General features: G+C 37.9%; 1 protein-coding gene across 1 annotated transcript in view; it reads right to left on the bottom strand.

Moving 5' to 3' along the window:
- Positions 1-26,156, bottom strand: part of LOC106879733 (monocarboxylate transporter 14) — a 208,405-nt gene that overhangs the window by 5,752 nt on the left and 176,497 nt on the right. The window contains exons 3-4 of the mRNA XM_052967153.2: positions 3,033-3,176; positions 43-1,389 (exon numbers count right to left, since the gene is read on the bottom strand). Coding sequence (XP_052823113.2) covers positions 43-1,389; positions 3,033-3,176 — 1,491 coding nt within the window. The remainder of the gene's footprint in view (positions 1-42; positions 1,390-3,032; positions 3,177-26,156) is intronic.

Raw genomic sequence — 26,156 nt, 5'->3', positions numbered from 1 at the left:
ACATAATGCAAAAACTAAACGTTGACAATGAATTGGACTTACCTATTAGAGGATATACAGCAGTAGCACACAATCCGAATACTAAATAGCTCATACTGAGCCCCTGAGGCAGTTTCGTAACCCCGATGAAGTCTGTGAGTATAGTTGTATTAAGAGCAAAGAAGACGCCACAGCACATACCGTAAGCCACGGTGAACAGAGCAAAAGACAAATAGGTTGTAAACAGCATGATATTAAAGCACGAAATCGCATTCATAAATAAAACACAAGTTACAATTCGGGTCCGGTGCATTCTGGGATGATCGGCTGTGAGGCTTGTGGCTATTCGGGCAAAAATATCAGCACATCCCGAATACGCCAGAATCATTGTCCCCTGATCACGAGACAGTCCTAGCTCCTCGGCACGTGCTGGAAAAAAAATATGCATGACGCCGCTACCACAACAACCAAAAGTGTAGCCCAAAAGGAAAAGGACAAATATTTTTTGGTTCAATAGTGACACATCAACGCTCTTACAAATCTGTTTGAAAGATTTTGACATTGTTTCAAACTTGGATGGCTCTTTGGTAAAACCGGTGTGACCAACGTCATCTGGTAAAATTGAGCTCTTACGTATGTTCATCAGGGCTTTTGCATGAGTACAAGATATAGATTCGTCTTGAAGACTAACGGCAGAACCGAATCCCATCATAGAATCCCCGAAATAACTCGGTTTGATTCTGTGCTGGATGTGTAAACTTAACGATCCTATATCGGCACCAGTTGATGTTTTTTGGAAATATTCGGTGAAAGCTCTTGATTTTCGGCGAGTAGAAGGCATTTCTGTTTCGGTGATACAATGAGAACTACCACACAGAGAGGTGTCTGGTGATTTATCATCGGTATTCACTGGAATGAATTTGATGCAAACGTCCGTGTTTCTTCGATCTCCAATTTTTCTGGTTACCGAAATCATCTTCAGGTTGTTAGTATGGTTACCGATAGAAGACTTCCTGTTTATATCTTTGGCCCCTTCATCTTTTGAGTGGCCCGAAATCAGATTATTTGTTGCAGAATCACAATCAGAAAGTTCACCGTTTCGTTTCAAAGAGAATGCGTTCGCTTTACCGTAAGTCGAAGGAAATTCACGTGGAGACAAGTGTCTTCGGTAAAAATCGGTTGGCCTCACAAGGGAGCCGAAAAAGAAGCAGTGTGAAAGAATGCTTGCATGCAACAGCAGTGCACCTCGTAACCCGTACTCCGATATACAGTAACTTATGAGTGGTGCCAAAGAAAACTGCCCAACAGTCGAACCGCATGAGGCAAAAGCGTTTGCAGAACCTCTGTATTTCTTGAAATAATGTCCAACTATTACAATACTTGGGCCATATATAAAACCCAGACCAATACCTGGAAATAAAAAAAAAAGCGCAAGAAAATAAACGCGAATCCATACATAGTTAGGTACATGCGCGCATACATACATAAATGCATGCATTCTTATACACAGGCATGCATGTATAAATACATACAAATGTGTGTGTGTGTGTGTGCGTGTGTGTGTAAGTATGTCTATGTGCATTTACGCATGGTAGATGCATGCATGGATAAATACATATGTTTATATATGCAGGCATATATAAATACATACAAGTACGTGTGTGTATGTGTGTGTATGTGAGTGTGTTTGTGTGTGTGCGTATGTGTGTATGTGTGTGTGTATGTGTGTGTGTGTGTGTGTGTGTGTGTGTGTGTGTATAAGTATGTCTGTGCATTTACGTATGGTAGACGCAAACAATGCTAAGTGGTTAAAGATTTCGTCTCAGGTTCAGTCCCACTGCCTGGCCCCTTGTTTAAGTTTATTTACTATAACATCGTGGTAAACCAAGCTTGTGAGTTAATCTAGGTAGCTGGAAACTGTATAGAAACCCGTCGGATGGATTGTACCCATATTTCAAAGGTTCAGACGAGACACACTTTTGTCTTGCTGATTCTGTCTGACAGTTATGATAAGGCTATACGTGACTGCGGAATACTCAGCCACTTCAATACTGATTCAACAAGTAGGTTGCCCAACTAAGTGAGAAACTGAACGCTCATATGTAGGAATAGAGACTCCATCATTTAAGTTTGTATGCTTATCTACTTCGACTAACCCCCAATTCGTGTCAACACGTGATGGGCTAACATGTTGTTATTAGTTGAGCATAAACTTCTCCGAAAACTCTTGTGTATATCCTTTGCCGAGATATATTAGCAAATGCATGTATATAAAGCAAGGACACCGACTGTTGTTCCGTTAGTAAGAAATCTGAAAAACAAAATGACGCACACACCATCCGTCCATTCGTGCTTGCATGCATACACACATTGCATACACACATTGCATACACACATTGCATACACATATATACATACAGACATATACAGGCATACATACACATACATACATACATACATACATATAAATATAAATATAAAAAAATATATATATATGTGTATATATATATATATATATATATATATATATATATATATATATATATATATATATATATATATATGTATATATATGCATACATCTATATATCAGTGCTCCGCAACCTTTTTTCACGTGTAGTACACTTATATTCTTTTCAAAATTTGGTGGCACACCTGAACTGAAACCATAACTAAAAGTATAGGGAAAAAATTATATTCAGGTTACACTGCAGCAAACTTCGCATCGTCTCGTGACACACCAATGTGCTGTAGCATACCGGTTGTAGAGCACTGATATACATACATACATACATACGTACATACATACATACATACATACATACATACATACATACATACATACATATCCTAATTACATTAATGCTGTATTCAATCAGTTCTTGGTTCTGAAGAAATCCTTCGCTTCCGACAAGTCTTTGGGAAGACTAGTAGGCTCCAATCTTTATCTCTCACCAAACCATAAAAGTAACTAAAATACACATAGTTCTGTCATTTCAACTATATACAGCCCTCTTACTACAATATACTATTGAGAAATGTATCGTACTTACCTAGAAGGCTGTGGCTAGCACCGAGAAGAATGATCGTTGGGCTCACCGATTCTAGGATGAAAGCAGCCACGATAAAAACAGAACCAATTAATATCAGTATTCGATGGGTGGTGAATTGCGTGAGACAGTTCAGAACGAAGAATGCTTGAAAGAAAACAAATATAAGCATTTAATTTGATTAGTGATACCCAATGATAAATTTGTTGAGGGTAGGCATTTAATACACCTGTCCTCGTTTATCACGGGCATTTGGTTTAAAACAAAACTATATTGAATGAATCAGTGATAAATGAATAATAGTACATAAAGTAAAGTTACTCTGCGCTTTGTAGATGGTCGCCGAAGGGCACTTCTGCGGTCTAAACAGAATCGTTGACCGATCGCTAACCCGTGTTATCCTAGATCTATTCGTGACAAGCGTAACAAGGTTCACAATTGAACGTACCGTGTTATCCCCAGATTAGTGATCACTACATCAGTGATAAATGAGGATAAATGCAAAACAGTATGTTAAAGTTATCAAATATATACAGCTTAAATTGCATCTTAGCATTGGGCAAGTGTCTTAACCAAAGCCTTATGAGTGGATTTGGTAGTCGGAAACTGAAAGAAGCGCGTCGTATATATGTATAAATACGTGTGTGTGTGTGTGCGTGTGTCTCCTTGTGTCTGTATTTGTTCCCCATGTTCCATAATTTAGAGGTTCGGCAAAAGGCGCCGATAGAATAAGTGCCAGGCTTTTAAAATGTACTTGTGTCCATACGTTCGACTAAAAATTCAAGGCGATGCCATAGTCTAATGACTGAAGCAATCACAAAGATTTTAAAAAAGATGTGTGTGTGTGTGTGTGTGTGTGTGTGTGTGTGTGTGTGTGTGTGTGTATGTGTATGTGTGTGTGTGTGTGTGTAGTTTTAAGATTGATGTCGTAAATGCTCTGGGACGCATCATCAGCGATGCTTCTTGGGTTCCCAGGGGATTTCAGATCTTTCAACACCAGACCCTCTCGTTCACTTGACCTAGCCGGGGTCGACCAAGCCCCAGCTTGCATCTCAGATAGTAACAAACCAGGGGTTTACTCTCTTTATCCGAAGCCACTTAATGATGACTTTGTCCAACATAATATATGCTGACTGTTAACAAGTGCGCAGCGTGACTGTGTGGTAAGAAGTTTGCTTCCCAACCACATGGTCCCGGGTTCAGTCCCACTGCGTGGCACCCTGGACAAGTGTCTTCTACTATATCCTCGGGCCAACCAAAGCTTCGTGAGTTGATTTGATAGACAGAAACTGAAAGAAGACCGTCGTATATATGTGTATGTGTGGTTTGTGTGTGTCTTTGTGTCTGTGTTTCTCTCCCACCACTGCCTGACAACCGGTGTTGGTGTGTTTACGTCCCCGTAAAACAGCGGTTCGGCAAAGTGATCGATAGAATCAAAAAAGTACTGGGGTCGATTCATTCGACTAAAATTTCAGGCAGTGCCACAGTATGGCCGCAACCTAATGACTGAAACAATTAAATAAGATAAAAGATGTTTATGAATCGTCTAATGCATTGAAGCTGGATTATATCACTAAAACAATATATGCTTGAATCACAATACCAAGTGAGAGAAAAACTGAATTGAATTTAAACACTATAAAGTCAACCTGTGGCTTTATAGCATTAAAATGTTAACATATTCGTTCTATACTCTTTGATGTGCTGGGGAAAATGGGATACTTGCTTAATGGTCCGTATCGTAATTTGTACATTATTACGTTGATTCCTTCCCCAAACAATATAAATGTGTGTGTGTGTGCGTGCGCATGCGTATGTGTGTGTGTGTGTGTGTGTGTGTGTGTGAAGGTGCGTGACGAAGTGGTTAGAGTATTGCGCTCACGATCTCTAGATTATAAGATCGATTCCCCGACCGGGCGGTACGTTGTGTTCTTGAGCAAAACACTTCATTTCACGTTACTCCAGTACACTCAGTTGTAAATAGGCGACCCTGTGACGAAATAGCCTTCCGATCGGGGAAATGTTGGCCTGCTCGCCCAGTCAGCGGGATGGCGTCATTCGAAAGCTAAAACAATGATGCGATAGTCTGTGTCGATACTACGATATCATCAGACACACACACACACACACACACACACACACACACACACACACACACACACACACACACACACGTCTATGTATATATATATATATATATATTTATATATGGAAAAAAGGCAAAGTCGAAAATGCTAAAATACTTTTATAAAAAACATTTCAGTACCGGTTTCGATCCTTGAGATCTTTTCAACAGTAAATATGGGTAACAAATTTTGGAAAAATTAAATTTTGGCAAATTTAAATGGAAAGTCTTTTTAAAAGCATATTTGTATAGTGTTCAAATACCAGGGGCATTTTTCTTGTTTCTGTCTGTCTCTGTTTCACTTGTAAACTCTTGTGGGTTTGAGGTATACTTCTAAACACATATAACCGTACGTGACGTTCCATTAAATAATAAGTTTAAAAAAACATATAGTAAATGCACAAACAAACGGGAAACAGACAAAGAAGGTCACCAGATCCTCATCAGTCAAATGCAATTTCGGTCCTTAACGATAATACTGAATCCCCTCTGGTGGCGCCGACAGCGAGAGCCGGCGGGAAGTGGCGAGCCAACAAACAAGGGACAAAACATGACAGGAAATTAGCAAACAGCAATGCGATACAGAAAGTACAAATACAAATGTGGAATAAACGTAATTCAAGTCGAGACAATTAGTGGACGGACGAAAGACGTTTGTTTATGCATTTACGTATATACGTGTGTGTGTGTGTGTGTGTGTGTGTGTGTGTGTGTGTGTGTGTGTGTGTGTGTGTGTGTGTGTGTGTGTGTGTGTATATATGTATCTGTAAAACTATGTGACACTTATTCAGTAACCATGATAAAACTCCAAGTTTCGGATGCCAGGGTGGGGTGGGGGGCACTCCAACGTCTCTTCAGTTATCCAGCCACTGGAAATTCCTTTGAAAAATGACCGTTAAACACAAAGGGAAATAAAGAAAGGGAAAAATAAACAAGGGGAAAAATAAACAAAAGGAAATTATATATATATATATATATATATATATATATATAATCCATGATTGAAATTATAAAATAATTCAAATGTGTTGCCCTTATAATCGTTTCTTATTTCTTTATTGCCCACAAGGGGCTAAATATAGAGGGGATAAACAAGGACAGACAAAGGGATTAAGGGATTAAGTCGATTACATCGAACTCAGTGCGTAACTGGTATTTAATTTATCGACCCCGAAAGGATGAAATGCAAAGTCGACCTCGGCGGAATTTGAACTCAGAACGTAACGTCAGACGAAATACTGCTAAGCATTTCGCCCGACGTGCTAACGTTTCTGCCAGCTTGCCCCTTATAATCGTTTCTATAATATATAATCGTTTCTATAGAATATATAACCAACAACCGTCATTGGCCTGTAGTACACGACTCGGTAGCATGTTATCATGCTTTCGCAATTTTTTTTAGCTGCCTGTATAGTGGCGAGCAGACGTAGACAAACACTTTTGACCACTTTTGACCCAATAAACCATCGAGGGTGTAACTGTTGTAGGAAGAGAGGGGATGTACTAGCATGTAGCTGGTATTCATTTTCAGCTGGGTAGACTGAAGCAACGAGAATTGAACTACCTAACTCAAGGACACAACACGACACCGAGTTAATGTAGTGAACTTGACAGCAAGATCATAAAACCGTTGCTTTTGTTACTAGACCATATACCTTCACATTTAGAATATAAGTTAGTTGCATATGTTTGAAAATCTGCATTTCTAGTGGTAGATCCATGTCATTAAGGATCCTCGGGATTAAGGCGGCGAGCTGGCAGAACCGCTAACATGCCGGGCAAAATGCTTAACGGTGTTTCGTCTGTGCTACGTTCTGAGTTCAAATTCAGCCCAGGTCGACTTTATCTTTCATCCTTTCGGGGTCGATAAATTACGTGTCAGTTGAGTACTGAGGGTCAATGTAATCGACTATATCTCCCCGCCCCCTCAATTTCAAGCCTTGTGCCTATATTAGAAAGGATTAAGGATCCTCGAGATTGCGACCTTACTTCACTAGGCAAAAGAAGCTGTTTGAAACGTTTTTAGTTGTTATCACATGATAATTGTAGATGGGAACTGAATGTGATTATCTGGTTTAATGACTTAATTTTATCAGGTTTATACATAATTTCAAAGCATCACTAATTTGTTTGTTTCTTTTCTTTTTCGTCACTGGATGTTATTTGTGTAAACCGTAATGTACAATGAATATATTTGAAGCTTTTTTTAAATTTTTTAATCTTAAGCAAACTGAAAATCATCCTGCGGTACATCATCGAAAACAAGTACGTAATATTATTAAGAAGAATGTGATATTTTCTAAAATACCCTTCCAAACTCAAGAAAATCGTTTTACTCTTTAAATCTGATTTAAAATATTTAGTAATGAGTAATTCATCAACAATGTCTTTTGGACCATAACACTTCACATAATCCGTGACAAGATTAAGCCTTTCATACATTGACTTCATCTTGACAGAAAACTAAAACTACTGAATTGTTGAAGTTATCTCATCAATATCTTTTGCCATCTCGTTGGCATGACTGTATCGTTATTCAAAGTACTGTATTACTATTCAAAACAATAAACTAATAGGTTCAGGGGCCTTCTGTATAATGGTTTCACTAATTACTTCATTGCTTGTATAATGATATCTTCTCCAGCGACATTTAGCATTTTTTGCTTTGTTGTGCTAAAAGATATGTTGTAAAATATCTTTATATTCAACGTCAGTAAAGCATACGGTGGTGACTTGGGAAATGACATTAAGGCGGGACCTTTTTTTCAAACCATTCTTTGAGTATCTTCAAAAGTTGCAAATCTCTGTTTTCTTATCTGAATACATCCTCTTAAGGCAGAGTCCTTCATCTTTGAACGCTTCCTTCGGCGAGCTGGCAGTTACGTTAGCACGCCTTTCAAACTGCTTAGTGGTATTTCTTCCGGCTCTTTGCGTTCTGAGTTCAAATTCCACCGAGACCAACTGTGCCTTTCATCCTTTCGGAGTCAACAAAATAAGAACCCGTTGAACACTAGGGACGATAATCGTCTCGCCCCCTCTCCCCAAATTTCAGACCTTGTGCCTATTGTTGAAAGGATTATATTTAAATGTTTTTCAACGTAACGGTTTTATCTCATTAGTGTTAGAATAAAACCTTAATTTCAAATATTACGGGCATTATTACCAACTTTCTTCTTAGCATCGAGGGTTGTTATGGTGTAAGCTTAATAAGCTTATTATAAAACCAATCTCTCGAATGAATCTCTATAATGACAAATAAACGGATTTTTGTATTAAACACGTAAACAGTTGTGATAAGCATGCATAATAAAGGAAGATTCTAATTGCATTACAATGCAGTACTGATTTAAATATTTCCTTTCTTTTTAACTTTTCATTCCTGTTGCCAGTTTGCGCAAAGAATTGTCACATAACACGTACAGACAAAAGCCAAACACCTTTCGTTGATAGCAGCTAATTGATTATTTGTCTGTCTATCTATCTATCTATCTATCTATCTATCTATCTTACTAACTTACTAACTATCTTCTCTCTCTCTCTCTCTCTCTCTCTCTCTCTCTCTCTCTCTCTATATATATATATATATATATATATATATATATATATATATATATATATATATATATATATATATATATATATGTGTGTGTGTGTGTGTTTCATTTTCTATCCTTTATTTGTTTCGGTTTTTGGACCGTAGTCATGATAGGGCATGGCCCTGAAGGGTTTTAGCCGAAGAAATCAAGTATTTCTTTTTTTTAGGTTTGGTACTTATTCTATCAGTCTTTCTTGCCGAACCGTTAAATTACGGAAACGTAAGCAAATAAACACCGGTTATCAAGCGGTGGCGGGAGACAACGCATACATAAACACACACACACACACACACGCACACACACACACACACACACACACACACACACACACACACACACACACACACACACACACACACACACACACATGTATATAACTTATCTGTTGGTATTTCATAAAGGAGGCATAATTTGCAGTGTATGAAAGCTCTTCTTTTTTCTTGCTAATGACTGTGCATCCAGAGAAAATTCGTTGAATTATTCCTTCTCAAACGCCACATATTCTACAGTTACTTAATTACATAATGTTGGTTGTTTCTGGTAGAAAGGTTTTCATTCTATGCTGCAATTACGAACACTTACGAATACTTACAGCCGGTGTTGCAATTTTTTACATCTATTTCTGTCCTATTCGAATTTTTAGACATCGGCTAGATAGATACTGTTCTAACCATCAGTATGGCAGTCAAATTCTCCATTTTTGTGTTTAGCTTTTCACTTTTTTGTTGTTGTTTCCCTTTCTCTTCACAACAAACACGCGTGTAAAATTAAAAAAACTACTCGTTTAATATCTATATTTATATGTGAGATCAATAATCTTGACAAATCATATACTTCATAATTTCAGTCTCTCTATGTATGTGTCAACAACGTAGATAAATTGTCAACAGGGGTGTGTGTGTGTGTTTTAAGTGATGTAACAGCTATAAATAAAAATACTTGTCAGTGTGTTTCATGGTCTCGGGGACGCCGGAGCTCTCCACTACCACAAGCTCGACCACTAATCTGTCAGAGAGCGGCCGATACTTTGACATTTCGCCCTTCTCGTCTTGAACAACGTAGCTTGGGCTGACAGCCGAACACAACAGGTTGCCGCTGGAAGTGCCGCAGCATGTCGCATCCTAGATGAAGGCCTTACCACTGAGGAACAGAAAAATTGTCATGCTGTCTAGCCTTTTACTGTCTCCTCTGTCCAGCCTTGTTGACTCGAACTGGGAAGGGACGTCTGCGGCTTTATGTTCTCATTGAGAGCAGCATGGAGTGGAAGGCGGCCAGCACTATAATGGCATGACAATGGGTGGAGGCCGAAAGAATCCTCAGTGGGTCCGTAGCAGCATTTATGAGATTCACAAATCCAAGGGCCAAGCCTTAGAGAAAACGCTGATGCGCAGACAGCTGCTATGCAGCTGAGTGCCAGTTGAGAGTGATGGCACTGCATTGAATCAGGCACCGCCGTTGGACTGGGGGGGGGGGGGGGCTATGCGGAAACCTGTCAGACGGTGCTGGTCAAGACAGTACATCAGCCCGTCCAAGTTCATGCAGCATTGGATAGCATCCGTCGGTCATTTGAGTTTGGTATGTTTTTTTTTTTTTTGTTTCCTAGAAGATAAAATATAAACATTTTTGTTTTATGAATTTTTGCACCTATTTGATTTAATTTGCCATTATTTCTTCTAGATATTTTTGTAGCTCCACAGTGGATGTTATAAACTAGTTGTCTGGCTGCATATGGACCTCATCCTTCTCTAATGCGTAGTAAATATAACCATTCTGTCCAATTGTTCGATGGTATATTCTAAATGTAATCGTTATTTTACTAATTTTTCTCTCTGTTCTTAATTAGTTTTGAATCTATTAGAGAATATCACAACTACAATTTTTTACTGGAACAACTAGAATATAGATACTTTTATAACAATACCTAAAGTGTCCTTCCTTTCTAAAAAAAGAAGGGCACAGTTTTTTTATATTTAATTCTATTTCAATTTTTTCTAAAAGGAAGGACATTTTTTAAATATTTAATTTTATTTCAAGTCATAATCTAATGCATCTGTAATATACTTACCTAACCTATTCTTTTTCTAGTTTTGTCTAGTTTAGTGAGTCTCGGCTATTTGTAAGTTTGTGGTTGCGCTAATTCTCTATTTTTTTATTTTGTAAGATATAATTGGTTATAATTTAATTTTCCTCTTATTTTTCTAATCCGATTAGTATATCCGTTTACTGTCCATTACAGTATTTCTAGCTATTCATCATACACAGTGGTCAACATTAGTGTAGTCCATATAAAAAAAAATATTAGTTTGCCCACTCATAACATTTATATCTAAGTCCAGTCTGGTTTAAAATTTATGTTCTTAGCGTCAGTTACTCATAGCATGTCTAATATATCTGCATATGAGAGCGGCGACCTTGGGTTGAACAACATGAATAGCAACAGCAGCAACATAATTAACAAGTCCACAAAATTTCCTTTACGTGGTTGCTCTGTCTGCTTAACGGCATTTTGTCCATCTTTACGTTCTGAGTTCAAATTTTGCCGAGGTTGACTTTGCCTTTCATCTTTACAGGGTCGATAAAATAAGTACCAGTTGAGCACTGGGGATCGATGTAATCGACTTGCCCCTTTCTAGGAACTGCTGGCTTTGTGCCAAAATTTGAAGCCAATATATCTACATATGCTTGGCGCAAACCTTTTCTTGGCTAAGGTTTCAAAAACCTGGTTGTCAATCCATGTCAGGAGTAGACGCGTTGTCCTTCGTTCTAGAATTTTAGCTATGCTTTTGTTGATCAGTAATGGATCTGTTCAGCCATATGAGCCTTTGTCCTACCCCTTCTACTCATGAAGAAGTAGATTGTCTTACCAGATGTTTATTTTCCCTCCGCGATATTATTTCAGTTAACGTCTCTGCCAGCGCCTTATATGTCCCTGTTAAATATTTTAACCAGAAGTTTGGCATATCATCATTATCTGGTACCTTCCAGTTGTTTATTTTTTGTGTCGTCTGGATTACTTCTTGCGTTGTTATGGCTCCCGAGAATTGTTCAGATAATGTGTTCGTTGTTCTGAACATTCCTGTCAATGTTGAGTCCTAAGCTGTCCATAATTAGCCCCAGAATTCTCCTTCTTTCGTGATTGGTGTTGCATTGACTTCTGTCTTTTGTTTCTTTTAATCTTATCTAGTTCTTGATAAAATCTTTTGCGGTTGGGAACGATCATGTTTTGTTCAGAGAATCGTTGTTACTTTTTAAACTAGGGCTCACTTGTTTCACGTGCTATTTTTGGAATATATAGTTCCGTTATGTTATATTCTATAATATTTACCGCTTTTTTTTTCTTTTTCAGTTTTTATAGTTTCGTTATTAATGATTTCATTAAAGGCTGAGATTTGGCAACATCATTACAGCGTCGTAAAGATACCTTGTATTATTTAGTTATGGCTCTACGTATTCTACATTCAAATCTTTTTCATCCTTCTGCAAAAATAAAGTACCAGCTCGATATAGACGACTATATTCCTCCATTCAAATTTATGATCATGTGCTTATGTTACAAATTCTTCTTAATACTGCTACTATTATTATTATTGTTGCGGGGAGCTGTCAAGATCGTTAGTACGCCGGGTGAAAGTCTTAGCGGCATTTCGCCCGTCTTCATGTTCTGAATTCAAATTCCACCGAGGCCGACATTGCCTTTCATCCTTTCGGGGGTCGATAAAATAAGGAACTAATGTAAACGACTCATCCTTTCCCCCAAAATTGCTGCCCTTGTGGCGAAACTTAAAGCCATTATTATTATTATTATTGTTCAGGTCGCTGCTTGGAATCGAACTCGGAATCTTGGGGTTAGTAGCTCGCACTCTTAACCACTACGCCATATGCCCGTGGGTAATTATGGAGTGAATTTTAGAGCTTATAAATCTAATATTTTTCTATCCTTCCTTAATACCGACTCCAATATGCTATTTGTATCTGCACTCGGTCTGCTTAGGAGGTTGTTCTGTCCTAGCATATATGCTGCTTCTTTTAGTTTTCGTATTTTCCAGTGGTGTTCTCTGTCTATTATTTTAACTTCATCCCACAGGGGTGGGTGGTCTCCATTTTTCCATCCAATATCTCCTCGTGTCACAGCTTAGCGATGTTCGTCTACCCTTATTTTGAGGGGGCGACGTGTTTCGCCTTTGTATGACCTATCACAGCTGCATGGGATGGAGTACACGCAGTTTTGGATCATATTCACTTCTATTGGTAGTTTTACTCGAAGGAAATATTTGCGAAGTGTTGTATTACACTTGAATACTGTCCTGATGTCATATGGACATATGACATCAGGACATAAGACATCAGCAAATGGTCTCTGAATAAGGATTGTTTAAGGACGTTGAACAAAACATCCATGTTTCCAAAGGTGAATTTTTCAAACCCCAAAGTATTCCTCTCAACACATGGCTATGATGTTTCCCAACCACTTCTGCTCGTTATCAGAGATGCACATATTGTTAACCTCCAAGAGACATGCTCGACTGGTTAAGGTCAAACAACTGACAAGCAAATCATTACTGAGTGATAGTGAGCAGAATTCTTCTTCTTCTTCTTCTTCTTCTTCTTCTTCTTCTTCTTCTTCTTCTTCTTCTTATTATTATTATTATTATTATTATTATTATTATTATTATTATTATTATTATTATTATTATTATTATTATTATTATTATTATTTTATGTTTGACTTTTGTTTTGCATTTGTACAAGTTGGATCCAAGTCTCACCCAGAGACCTCAAGAGACAACAAGTTAGAAGTTCATGTAGGTGTTATGCCTAGGGTACCATATATTTGGATTTGTACAGTTTTGTTCTAGTGAATGTTTAAGAAACCATAAGAAAATTATGTGTTTGCTTTAAAATTTGAGATCACATAGACAGTATTTTACGTAGGATATGGGCAGTTCCCATGAGCACTATCTTTTGAACTTCAGCCATTTTGGGGTTTCCTGGTATCTGAGCTAGGTAGTAATCAGCCCGTTTCGCTGTCATTCCCAGGGCACCTATGACAATAGGTATTGTTTTCGTCTTCAGATTCCACATTTTGCTAATTTCTATTTCAAGATCTTTATATTTGCTCAGTTTTTGGTAGGTCTTGACAGATACGCTTATATCGATTTGGACAGTCATATCAATGAGGAGGCATGATTTTTGTCTGAAGTCTTTCAGTATGATGTCTGGCCTATTTGCGTCTATCTTTCTGTCAGTTTGAATGGTGAAGTTCCAGAGGAGTGCAATGTGATCATTTTCAAGTACTGGGGGTGGTTTGTGTTCCCACCAGTTTTTATCATGGGGCAAGTCCAGGTTTTTGCATATTACCCAGTGAATATATTGTGCAGCTCTATCATGCCTGTTGAGATACTCTGTAGGCGCAAGCAGACTGCACATGGAGACAACATGATCGATGGTCTCATTTTGTTGTTGGCATATACGACATAATGGGGAGCTGCCGTTCTTTAATATGTTGGCCTGGTAGTTCTTTGTAGGTAGGCATTGATCTTGGGCTGCTATGATAAACCCCTCTGTTTCTGATTTCAAGCCAGAGGCCATTAACCATTGGTGGGTAAGGGCTTTGTCAATATCTGCATTATTCGCTCTCTTTGGGTATTTGCCATTGAGAGGTTTTCCATGCCATTTTTCAGTCATAATATCTAAGGCAGCAATTTTTGCACGGGTTTTCAAGCGCTTAGCTTTTTCTGCAGGTGTTTCTAGTTCGTCTAATTCTTGAATTTGTTGCAATTGGAATTCACTTAGATAGTCCTTTGCCTGTTTTGTTACTGAGTAAGATGCTTTCTTGCTTTCATGTTTTAAGACAAGTTTTAGCATCCATTCCTCAGAGTTTTTCAGATAGGTGTCTAGGTCAATTGTGGCTACCTTCATTGGTAACGCCAGCTGTAGAAGTCCTCGGCCTCCCTCTTTTCTTGGTAGATAAAGACGTTCTATATCTGCCTTAGGGTGGTGCATTCTATGCATTGTCAACAGTTTTCGTATTTTTCTGTCAACATTACATATTTCAGTAATTGACCAGTTAACAATATTGAAACTGTAAGTCACGACTGGTATGGCTAGAGCATTGATCGCTTCGATCCTGTTTCTCGCATTCAGCTCTGTCTTCAGTATTGCTCTCACCCTACGATAACATTCTCTTCTGATCCTTTCCCTCATCACTGAGTGCTTGATATTGTCCCCTTCAATTACCCCTAGGTATTTGTAGCTCTCCGCTGGTTCTAACTCTTTTATGACATTTTGCTGGTCAAGGTTCACATTAGATGTATTTGTCATTTTTCCTTTGATAAAGGTAGCTTTTGCACATTTATCAAGGCCAAATTGCATCCTGATGTCATCACTGAATTGTTTAACAATCGCTAGTAGGCCTTTGAGTTGTTGGTCATTTTTTGCAAAGAACTTTAAATCATCCATGTAAATGAGATGATTTATATTTTTATCAAATATTTTATAACCATACTGTGCATCATTGAGCAATTTTGAGAGCGGTATTAGGGCTAGACAGAAGAGGAGTGGTGATAGTGAGTCACCCTGGAAAATGCCACATGAAATTCTTACATCTCCAGCATTTAGAGATTCATTGTCATTGTTCAACATCAGTGTAGTTCTCCATGATCTCATACTTACAGATAAAAAGTTTCGCAGAGTAGGAGCTATTTTATACATTTCCAGACATTATTATTATTATTATTATTATTATTATTATTATTATTATTATTATTATTATTATTATTATTATTATTATTATTATTATTATTTAAGGCGGTGAGTTGGTTGAATCGTTAGCACGCCGGGCAAAATGGTCAGCCGCAGTTCGTCCGTCAGTACGGTCTGAGCTCAAATTCCTCTGCGGTCGCCTTCGCCTTTCATCGTTTCGAGGTCGATAAAAGGAGTACCTATTTTGCACTGGGGGTCGATGTGATCGATTATCTCCCTTCCCCGAATTTTCAGGCCTTGTCCTTGTAGTAGAAATAATATTTATTATTAGTGTTCTTTTGTTACCAATCGTCTTTTGGATTTTTACATACTGCTTCACCGAAATAACTAAAGTAGAATATGGCAAAAACAAAGCTGATTCCATGTTATAAATCTAATTATATTTAATTTTGTTTTACTCCTTCTTCGTGTTTTTGTGATATGAGTTCTGATGTATGAACCAATGGGTGGGCATTTTTATTACTGTCAGTTTATATTCCTTGTTGCTTAGCATCGAGTTTTGATCAAAAGTGTTCTAGCCATGATAATCATGTTTCTTTTCCGTATAGATAGGACACCTGTGCCCTTCCCTTTTTAAAACGGTGGTATGTGGTTTAGAGGATTTGAGTGCAATTTCTAGCAGACAAAGCAACCACGTAAAGGAAATTTTGTGTACTTGTTAATTTTGCTATTCAACCTCAGGTCAGCCACAATCGAGCGCATATATGGTCAAAGGCGACGTTTCAATTCTGACTACTTCGTTCGTTTTTGGGGTTATTTTCCAGATATAGAAAAACATTATCTAATTTCTTCTCCCTTTATAAAGTCGATCGTGCTTAATTTGAAGATTAAGCTGCTAATACTGGCAAGTCAGTCGAATGGATATATTTCCTTTGTTGGATCATTAGATTTCCAATTCTTCAGTCGAAGTATTAACATTCTACGAACCTGCCTCTCTATTAATCAGGTCTACAGTGCTTTATTCCTGAGCGTAGTGTAACCATTATTCAACACGTCACTCTCTTTTTAAAACTGATGCATATTATTCGAAGGAGATGCAGCTGCTTCTATTCAGTAGCAGTTCACAAGTTAGCTCGCAATCTAGGATGTATATGGATTTATCATCTGTAAAGAAGAGTTTTCCCTGCCCGTGTATTTATTACTCTTTCACTTGTTTCAGTCATTTGACTGCGGCCATGCTGGAGCACCGCCTTTAGTCGAGCAAATCGACCCCAGGAGTTATTCTTTGTAAGCCTAGTACTTATTCTATCGGTCTCTTTTGCCGAACCGCTAAGTTACGGGGACATAAACACACCACCATCGGTTGTGAAGCGATTTTGGGGGGACAAACACAGACACACAAACATATACACACACAACCATATATATATATATATGTATATATATATATATACATATATACGACAGGCTTCTTTCAGTTTCCGTCTACCAAATCCACTCACAAAGCTTTGGTCGGCCCGAGGCTATAGTAGAAGACACTTGACCAAGGTGCCACGCAGTGGGAATGAACCCGGAACCATGTGGTTGGTAAGCAAGCTACTTACCACACAGCCACTTCTGCGCCTAGTCAGTATATATTTTCAAGTGGTCACAGGGTAGAGAACTGACTGGGTCATTACACACGCCGTGCAAAATGCTTAGCGGCAATTCGTCTGACTTTACGTTCTGAGTTCATATTCCTCCGAGGTCGACTTTGGTTTTCATCCTTTCAGTGTCGATAAAGCACTGGGGTCGATGTAATCAGCCACCACGCTTTCCCAAAATTGCAGGCTGTGTGCCTATAGTGGAAAGGAAAATATAGTACTGAAAAATCTTCTATCAATTTTTCTAACTATATATATATATATATATATATATATATATATATACATACTTAGTTAGAATATATGTATATATATATACGAAGCCCAATATACCCATCATGACTACCCATCTGATAGGAGCACACCAGACATATGAATCACAACCATCAGCCATATGTGCACTACATGGTGATTTTATATCAAGATAAACAGCGCATGACCTTGCAGGTGGAACCCAGTTTGAACCGTTAATGTAGGTGCGTCTCTTTTCTCTCCATTTTCCTCCTCTCCTGTTTTTCTCGATTCATTCCTTTCTGTAGAAGAGCGTTGGCTCGAAACCTCAAAGATATGTAGTACTTTTACTGAGCGTCAAAATAATACACCCTGTTTGTTGTTCTCTCGCCAATATGTCTTGTTTTTCTGTGTTTTTTGTATCATTTGAACCATAAATTACATTACACCCACACACGCATATATATATATATATATATATATATATATATATATATATATATATATATATATATATATACACATACGCATAAGCACCTAAATATATAAAAAAAAACTCAGAGGAAAAGATAGTGGGATAAAGAGAGAGAAAAAGAAAAAGAAAAAGAAAAGTCGGTCTAGGTCACCACGCACACACACACACACACACACACACACACACACACACACACACACACACACACACACATACACATACAAGCACACAAATACCTATTTACATATATACACATACATCTGTGTGGCCTATATCTTCCCGAACAAATCTCTATTTTGCAAGAAACTTCCGTTGTCCGAGAAAGTGGTTAGCGTGATCTCTCTTCCTCTCCTTCTCTCTCACTCACACACACTTTTTCTCTCTTCTCTCTCTCTCTCTCTCTCTCTCTCTCTCTCTCTCTCTCTCTCTCTCACTCTCTCTTTCTCTTCCTCTGTCTTTCTCTATCTCTCCATCTGTATATCTATCTAGTTGAGTATTTCTAAATGACACTTAAGTGTAACGAACTACAAGTATAAACACAGAACAAAAAATGCCCCTAGACCAAAAAATTTCTACTTCTTCTACCACCATCACGTTCACTACTACTACTACTACTACTACTACTACTACTACTACTACTACATCGGCAACAATGAAATCATAGTACTATCATGATAGTGTAGTAAACCTGCCACCCACGCAAAAAAATGCTCTGTGTGTGTGTGTGTGTGTGTGTGTGTGTGTGTGTGTGTGTGTGTGTGTGTGTGTGTGTGTGTGTGTGTGTAAAATAGATGAAGAGATAGGCACACACATACATATATTTATATGTCTGTACGCATAGACACACCATTGACTAAACTGAATATTAACACTACTCTTCAGCAAACTGAAGAGAAATGACAAACTCCATAATTATATTATAGAATATGTATGTCAGGTATATTTATATATCTCTCTGCCGATTAAATACACACACACACACACACACAGACACACACACACACACACACACACACACACACACACACACACACACACATACATGCATACACTTGTATCGAAGTCTTTTTCTCTTGTTTGTTCCACTAAACTTGTACACACGCGTATATACCATATTATGCCTTAGCGTTAGCTTTTAACGCCAACATGGAGTCATGGGCTTGCCATTATGACATATGAATGTATTTTAGGCATTTTAGACCTAGTGGAGCCTATTTCGCCCCAGTAGTGACCACAGTCGATTTCTTAAGAAATTAGTAGAAAGAAAGTATTAGAGGGACAGAAGATGCAAGATTAATACTTCTTTATCGACTCCAGAAAGGATGTCAACACAAAGTTGACGAGCTACAACGAGCTACAAGTTTGTTTATTCCGGTAACAAAATTTTGGTGTTCTGGTGCTGATGAACTCTTTCAATGCACTTTCAGCATCGGTTTGATTTTTAAGCTCCTTCTCTCGCAGGAACCCAACAAGATGCTTGAAAAAGTAGCATCAGTAGGAGAAAGGCCTGGGGAATAAGCTGAGTGGGGAAGAACATTGTAGCCAAGTTCACTCAACTTCTCGAGCGTCATTAGTGAAACGTGTGGTCGAGTATTGTCTTGAAGAACGATTGGCCTCTCTTCTGTTGACCAGTCTGGGACAGAAGAGTAGCAGTTTTTCATTCATCGTGACAATTTCACGGGAACATGTTTCTGCAGTAATGCTTTTTCCGAGTTCTAAGAAAATATAATGGATGAGTCCAGCAGTACACCACTAAATAGTCACCATAACCTTCTTTTTGAAGAGCTTGGGTTTCGGGAAGGTCTTCGGTGTTTCATTTTGGTCCAACCACTGCGAAGAACGTTTTTTACTATTGTGAGTTACAATACAGTCGAGAAATGGATCCGTCTAGTTACGAAGAAGAAGCGACGAACAAATTTTATATCTGTGCATTTTCTGATTTTCGTTCAAATAGTGTTATACCCATTTAGCAAGCTGTTTTTGATATTCCGATCGCATGCAAATGGTTGTAGGCAGTTTTCTGGCTAACTTGAATAATAGACAGTATTATCATTGTCATAATAATACTCAGAGTTTCAGATGCCGGGATCAAAAGACATCCTCATCAGTTACTAAGACAAAAACGCTATGAAAAAAACAAAACCGTTGAATAAATGGAGGTTACTCTAATAGGCGTGGAAAAGTAAATAAAAGTAAAAGATATGATATTATAAAAATACAACCACGTAAAGATAGAAATCTTCGTTCATAAAATCTACATATGTACGCATGTATATATACATACATACACGTACACACTTACACACATATATGTATATATACATACTCACATACACACATATATACATGCACACACATACACATGCATACACGCACATACACACGTATATGTATCCATGCATGAATTATTATGCTCATACACACACCTGTACACGCACACACATACGCATATACATATCCATGCATATGCATATACATGCAAAAAAATATATATACATATAAATATGAAAATACATACACACGTACGTATATATGTATATATAACGTCATCTTCACATAGAAAAAAGTTTACATTTATCTTAGAACTTATATAAATAAAAACACTTATATAAAACCGTAAACAACATACATGTATTGAAGTTCGTAGCAGGCATATATTCACACACGCCGCATGCATAAATACATATATACACATACACACACGCGGATAGACAAAACCACGCATACGCATGTATATGTAGAAACACACACACACATAAATACATAGTCAACATCATCCTCGCGTAGATATATAGACATTTATACAAATGAAAACACATACGCAAAACATAAAACGTATACATATTCACATTCACCGCAAACATGAATATACATATGAATTATATATGTATAGGGGTAGGAGTGGCTGTGTGGTAAGTAGCTTACTTACGAACCATATGGTTCCGGGTTCAGTCCCATTGCGTGGCACCTTGGGCAAGTGTCTTCTACTATAGCCTCGGGCCGACCAAAGCCTTATGAGTGGATTTGGTAGACGGAAACTGAAAGAAGCCTGTCGTATATATATATGTATATGTATATATATATGTGTGTGTATGTTTGTGTGTCTGTGTTTGTCCCCCCAACATCGCTTGACAACCGATGCTGGTGTGTTTACGTCCCCGTAACTTAGCGGCTCGAGAAAAGACACCGATAGAATAAATACTAGGCTTCAAAGAATATGTCCTGGGGTCAATTTGCTCAACTAAAGGCGGTGCTCCAGCATGGCCGCAGTCAAATGACTGAAACAATTAAAAGAGTAAAAGAGGGGTGCATATATATATAAATACACCCTCCTGTCTATCAACACACCTACACCTGCAGATATGCAAGCGTATATACGTATATGCATGAAAGAAGGAAACTTGTGCATGACAGTCACTCTTAAGCAAACGGATAGTCTTACACTCGTATATATACATATATTCGTACACATATACACATGCACGCATATACACATCTGATATATGATTATACATACAAATACGTATAAAAATATAGAAAAATATATAAGAAATGCTAAGCCACATGAAAGGCCTGTACATGGACACAACATAAAAAGCAGGTTCTATCTATGATCTTGGGGAAGGGGGCCCAAAAACGTCACAAGTATTTTGTCATATGTGGACATGATCCAAAAAGTTCAGTTCTTGGATTTAGACATGTAGCGAGGTCTAAAGAACTTTTCCAGGTGAGCCATCTTTCCATATCGCCAAGACCGCACTTTCCACTGCCGTTGATGTGAGGTTTACACTTGGCCAAGATCTTCCAGTGAATCTTATAACCGACACCTAGTTCTTTTAAGAACCATATATAACTGGAAAATTTGGTCGTTTTCTGTTAACCTAGTGTCTGAAACTTAAGGTATAATTATTGAACCTAGCTTTAAAATTTCCCTCTGTGAGACCCATATAAACTGTGTCCTTAGCGGTCGTAGAAACTACGGTGGATTCATAAATGATGGTCTCGGTCATACAAGCCCCATTTAGCGGGCACAAGTCTTTAGCTCTGCAGTAACAGTCGGCTTCATGTTGCTGTTTTTGTGTATTGTGTGTAATTATATTTTTAAAACTTGTTGTTGAACTAAAACTAATATTTAGGTTGTGCCTATTAAAGAGCTTCCTACACTTATGATCAATTGGAAAATGCCTATCTATAAGTGATAAGAAATATCTACCTATATTAAGGGTCACTTCGGGGGAGGAAGGGGGTGTGAACCAGATAATTTTCCTATTCATATGTTCTCTTTTCTTTGTTTCTGAACTAATAACAGGTGTATAAACTATTTCTTCTCTAAAACCTTATATATATATATATATATATATATATATATATATGGGAGAATATACAAAAAATAACAACAGACGAGGACAGGTGGTGTAAATAACAAAAGTATATATTAGTATGACGCTCGGGAATACGGAAAGTCTTTGACGTTTCGAGCTACGCTCTTCAACAGAAAGAATACGGAGACAAGGAGAAAAACACGGAGAAAAAAAATTGAATAGTGTTCAGTCAACGGTCAGAGTATATGCATATATATGTACATGTATGTATATACCTTCAGCCACATGTACATATAGATACATAACTGGGTACATGACGTGGCAAAAGAACATGGACAAAATGGTAAACAAGGTGCAACAAACAAGCAGGCCACATAGAAACAACCCCTTCATCATGTATATATATATATATATATATATATATATATGTATATATATATATATATACGACGGGCTTCTTTCAGTTTCCGTCCACCAAATCCACTCACAAGGCTTTGGTCGGCCCGAGGCCATAGCAGAAGACACTTGCCCAAGGTGCCACGCAGTGGGACTGAACCCGGAACCATTTGGTCGGGAAGCAAGCGGATCTTTTTGGTTTGACGGGCAACATTTTTCATTAATGTTTTATGTAGTGTTTTTGGTACCGAAACACTTTCAAACTTCGTATACTTGTATATTTTGTATTATAGAACAGATAAAAATTTTTGTATTCGAAGTTATTTCATGTAAAAAGTTGTCGTATTTCGGTAATTTCAACCAATCACTGACGTCTATTGAGGTGAAAACAATTAATGGCGTGGAATGTAAACAACGGTGTCATGGGATCTTTTCCCTTGAATAAAATTAGTGCCGTTATTTGTCAACAACAACTATCCGTGTTCCTCTTATTCATGACATCGTTCGTGCGTTTGTACTGGTATTAACTTAGGGTTTTAGGGTTAGGGTTCGGGTTTTAGAGTTAGGGTTAGTTTTAGGATTACGGTTAGGGTTATGATTATTTTTACCATAACCTCACTCATAACCCTAACCCTAACCCTAAAACTCATAACCATAACCCTAACCCTAACCCCAACCCTAACCCTAAAACCCTAACCCTAAATCTAAAACCCGAACCCAAACCCTAAAACCCTAAACCCTCACTAGGGAATAATGATATAATTAAACAGGGAATAACACTCTTGACACCGGTAAAAATTATTGTTTATAAAAAGAGCACTAACTGTATTCAGCTGAATAGACTTCAGTGATTGGTTGAAATTACAGAAATACGACAACTTTAACATGAAATAACTTATTAAGAACTAATTTTTGTTAAGAAGGCTAAGAGAAAAAGATGTTTTATATGACACATTCTACCAGTATCCCAAGTTTGAAAGTGTTTCGTTAAGAAAACAAGTGTTGCCCGTCAAAACAAAAAGATCCAAGAAAGCTTCTTACCACACAGCCACGCCTGCGCCTATGTATAATTAGTTGCAGATTTCAATAAAATTGAGGTATTTTAATAAGGACAGAGTCAAGAACAGCATGCCCGTGTATCGACAGTGTGTATTGACACACACATACTAGAGTATATACGGATTTCTCCTTCGAGTTACGCATACATCCACCTGTACAGGCTAAATACATTCAATGTATAAATAAAAATCACACAAAAGTCTACTCTGGGATGCAGTCCACGGTACACTGTAGGCTCGAGATCCACTGCAGGGAAGAAGGTTCCGATAGTGGTATAGTAAAATAACTCAGCTCATTTGTGTTTATATATATATATATATATATATATATATATATATATATATATATATATATATATATATATATATATATATGTCATGTCCGGATGTGATTCTACGTGGGAGTTACCAATTGTAGCGTACTGATGAGAAGTAACTTGATGTAGAAACAGCGATTCTCGTTTTGCGTCGGGATCGCTATATGCAGATGGTCAAAAGTAGGATGAGACAGTGTAATAAAACCATCGAAGAGAAAAGAATAATTTTTACAGATTTTATTTGCTGGCTGTAGTGAATAACACAAAGTAGTAATCGTGGTAAGTGACAATGACAACAATGTGTACTGCTCACGCGCTCTTAATGCATGTTGGGATTTGCGTGTGGAAGCCAAGTTAACAGTTTGCTGTGAGAAGAAAGAGGAGGTAAGAATTGGATTGACCTTTCCCATTCGACCAGAAAATATTCTCGGTTAGCCAGCCGAATACCAAAGAGAGTAAAAGGCAAAATTTTTCATTTGGTTATATAAGTTTTCGGCCAGGAAGTAGGTAAAACCTAAAACAACGGATTGACCTTTCCACGACTACCGAATGTCTCGGAAGTCAAGTGTTTCTCATCAATCTCCCAACATAGACATAGGATACAAAAGATCAGACATTCCTCTGACAAGCAACAAGTGTATGGATTCGGTTTCGAATCTCAGCTAAGCAAAGGAAAACGGTCTCCTACATGCGTGTGTGTGTGTGTGTGTGTGTGTGAGAGAGAGAGAGAGAGAGAGAGAGAGAGAGAGAGAGAGAGAGAGAGAGAGGGTTGCCATCAGTTTTAGGGAGGAAGGGATACCCTTTCCAGTAATTCCAGGACGTGACTGGTATTGCATTTTATCGACCCCGGGAGATGTGAGGTTAAGTGTCTTCGTCGAGATTTGAACTGAGAATGTAGTGATCCGGAAGAAATACCGCGAAGGCACTTTTCCAAACGCCTCTAATGAATCATCGCTTTAATAATTTACAATGACGCATACATACATACATACATACATACATACAAACAAACAAACATACATACATACATACATACACACACACACACACACTGAGAAGGGTATGCTTTTGCTATCCAGGAACAGGAAATAGTTTACTAAGTACCTGATAAACAAGAGATACAAAAATACCACCAAACCTCTACGTTGCAATAGAAAATGTCGGCTCTGCTATACCCGTGTGGAGGATATCACCAATATCATCAGCAGCTGCCCCAAAATATGTATGAGATACCACCTGCCCCCGAGGCATGACATAGTTGCAAAAACTATTCACAATGCTAACTGCAGGAAGGACTTGTCTGACGTTGATGCAAATATAACTGACCTGATATTGTGCTGTGGGACATGGAGCAAAAGCCATGAACTGTTATAAGGGCTAGCTGCTCAGCGCATGTGCATGTACAATCAAAAGTCCAGGAAAAAGAGAATATTTATGGTGAATTAATGCGAAACTTGCAGCTCTTGTACCTTGACTATAAATTTTCATTTTTACTTATCACCAAAGATACATTAGGCTACGTACCTACAAATTTACATAAAACCTTAGAAATACTAGTTTTTTCAAAGAAAGAGCTAAAGAAAATGACTCGAAATCTCCAAATTCAATTTATTTGCGACACAATGAAGACTTGTAAGACATTCCAAAGATTCGCCATTTGAGATTCTGTAGATGAATAGATGCACACACTTGGATGTGTGCATCGGCATTTCAATCAACACACTAATTCAGCTACGTACGTATTTACAAATCCCGGGAAATCTTTTAAATTAAAAAGTCTTGTTACTTTGTTAGTGGTCGGCTGGAACTTTCATAAGAACTTAAATAAAACTCAAAGAAAAATCATACGTAGATATATACAAATACACACAAACACACGCACACACACACACACGCACGCACACACACACACACACACACACACACACACACACACACACACACACACACACACACACACACACACACACACACACACACACACACACACACACACACACACACACAAAGACAAGGTATAAATAATGGTCATTAAATATTCTTTTCATTTATTGGAGTAAATTTGGCTTCCAGCTGTTTCGATAGTCATTCTGAGCACGTTACTAATAGGTTTCTCGATTGGGCTATTGATCAGTTAAGAAAAGCTTGAACGCCCTAAAAAAAAATTAATGCTTACATTCATCAGAGCCATTTCTGATTATTCTGGAAACAGCTGTAAGCCAAATTTACTCCAATAAGGGAAAAATATCTAATGATCATTTT

Source organism: Octopus bimaculoides, chromosome 4 (genome assembly GCF_046866305.1).
Source record: "Octopus bimaculoides isolate indiv1 chromosome 4, ASM4686630v1, whole genome shotgun sequence".
NCBI lineage: Eukaryota > Metazoa > Mollusca > Cephalopoda > Octopoda > Octopodidae > Octopus > Octopus bimaculoides.
This window is presented reverse-complemented; position numbering and strand designations above follow the sequence as displayed.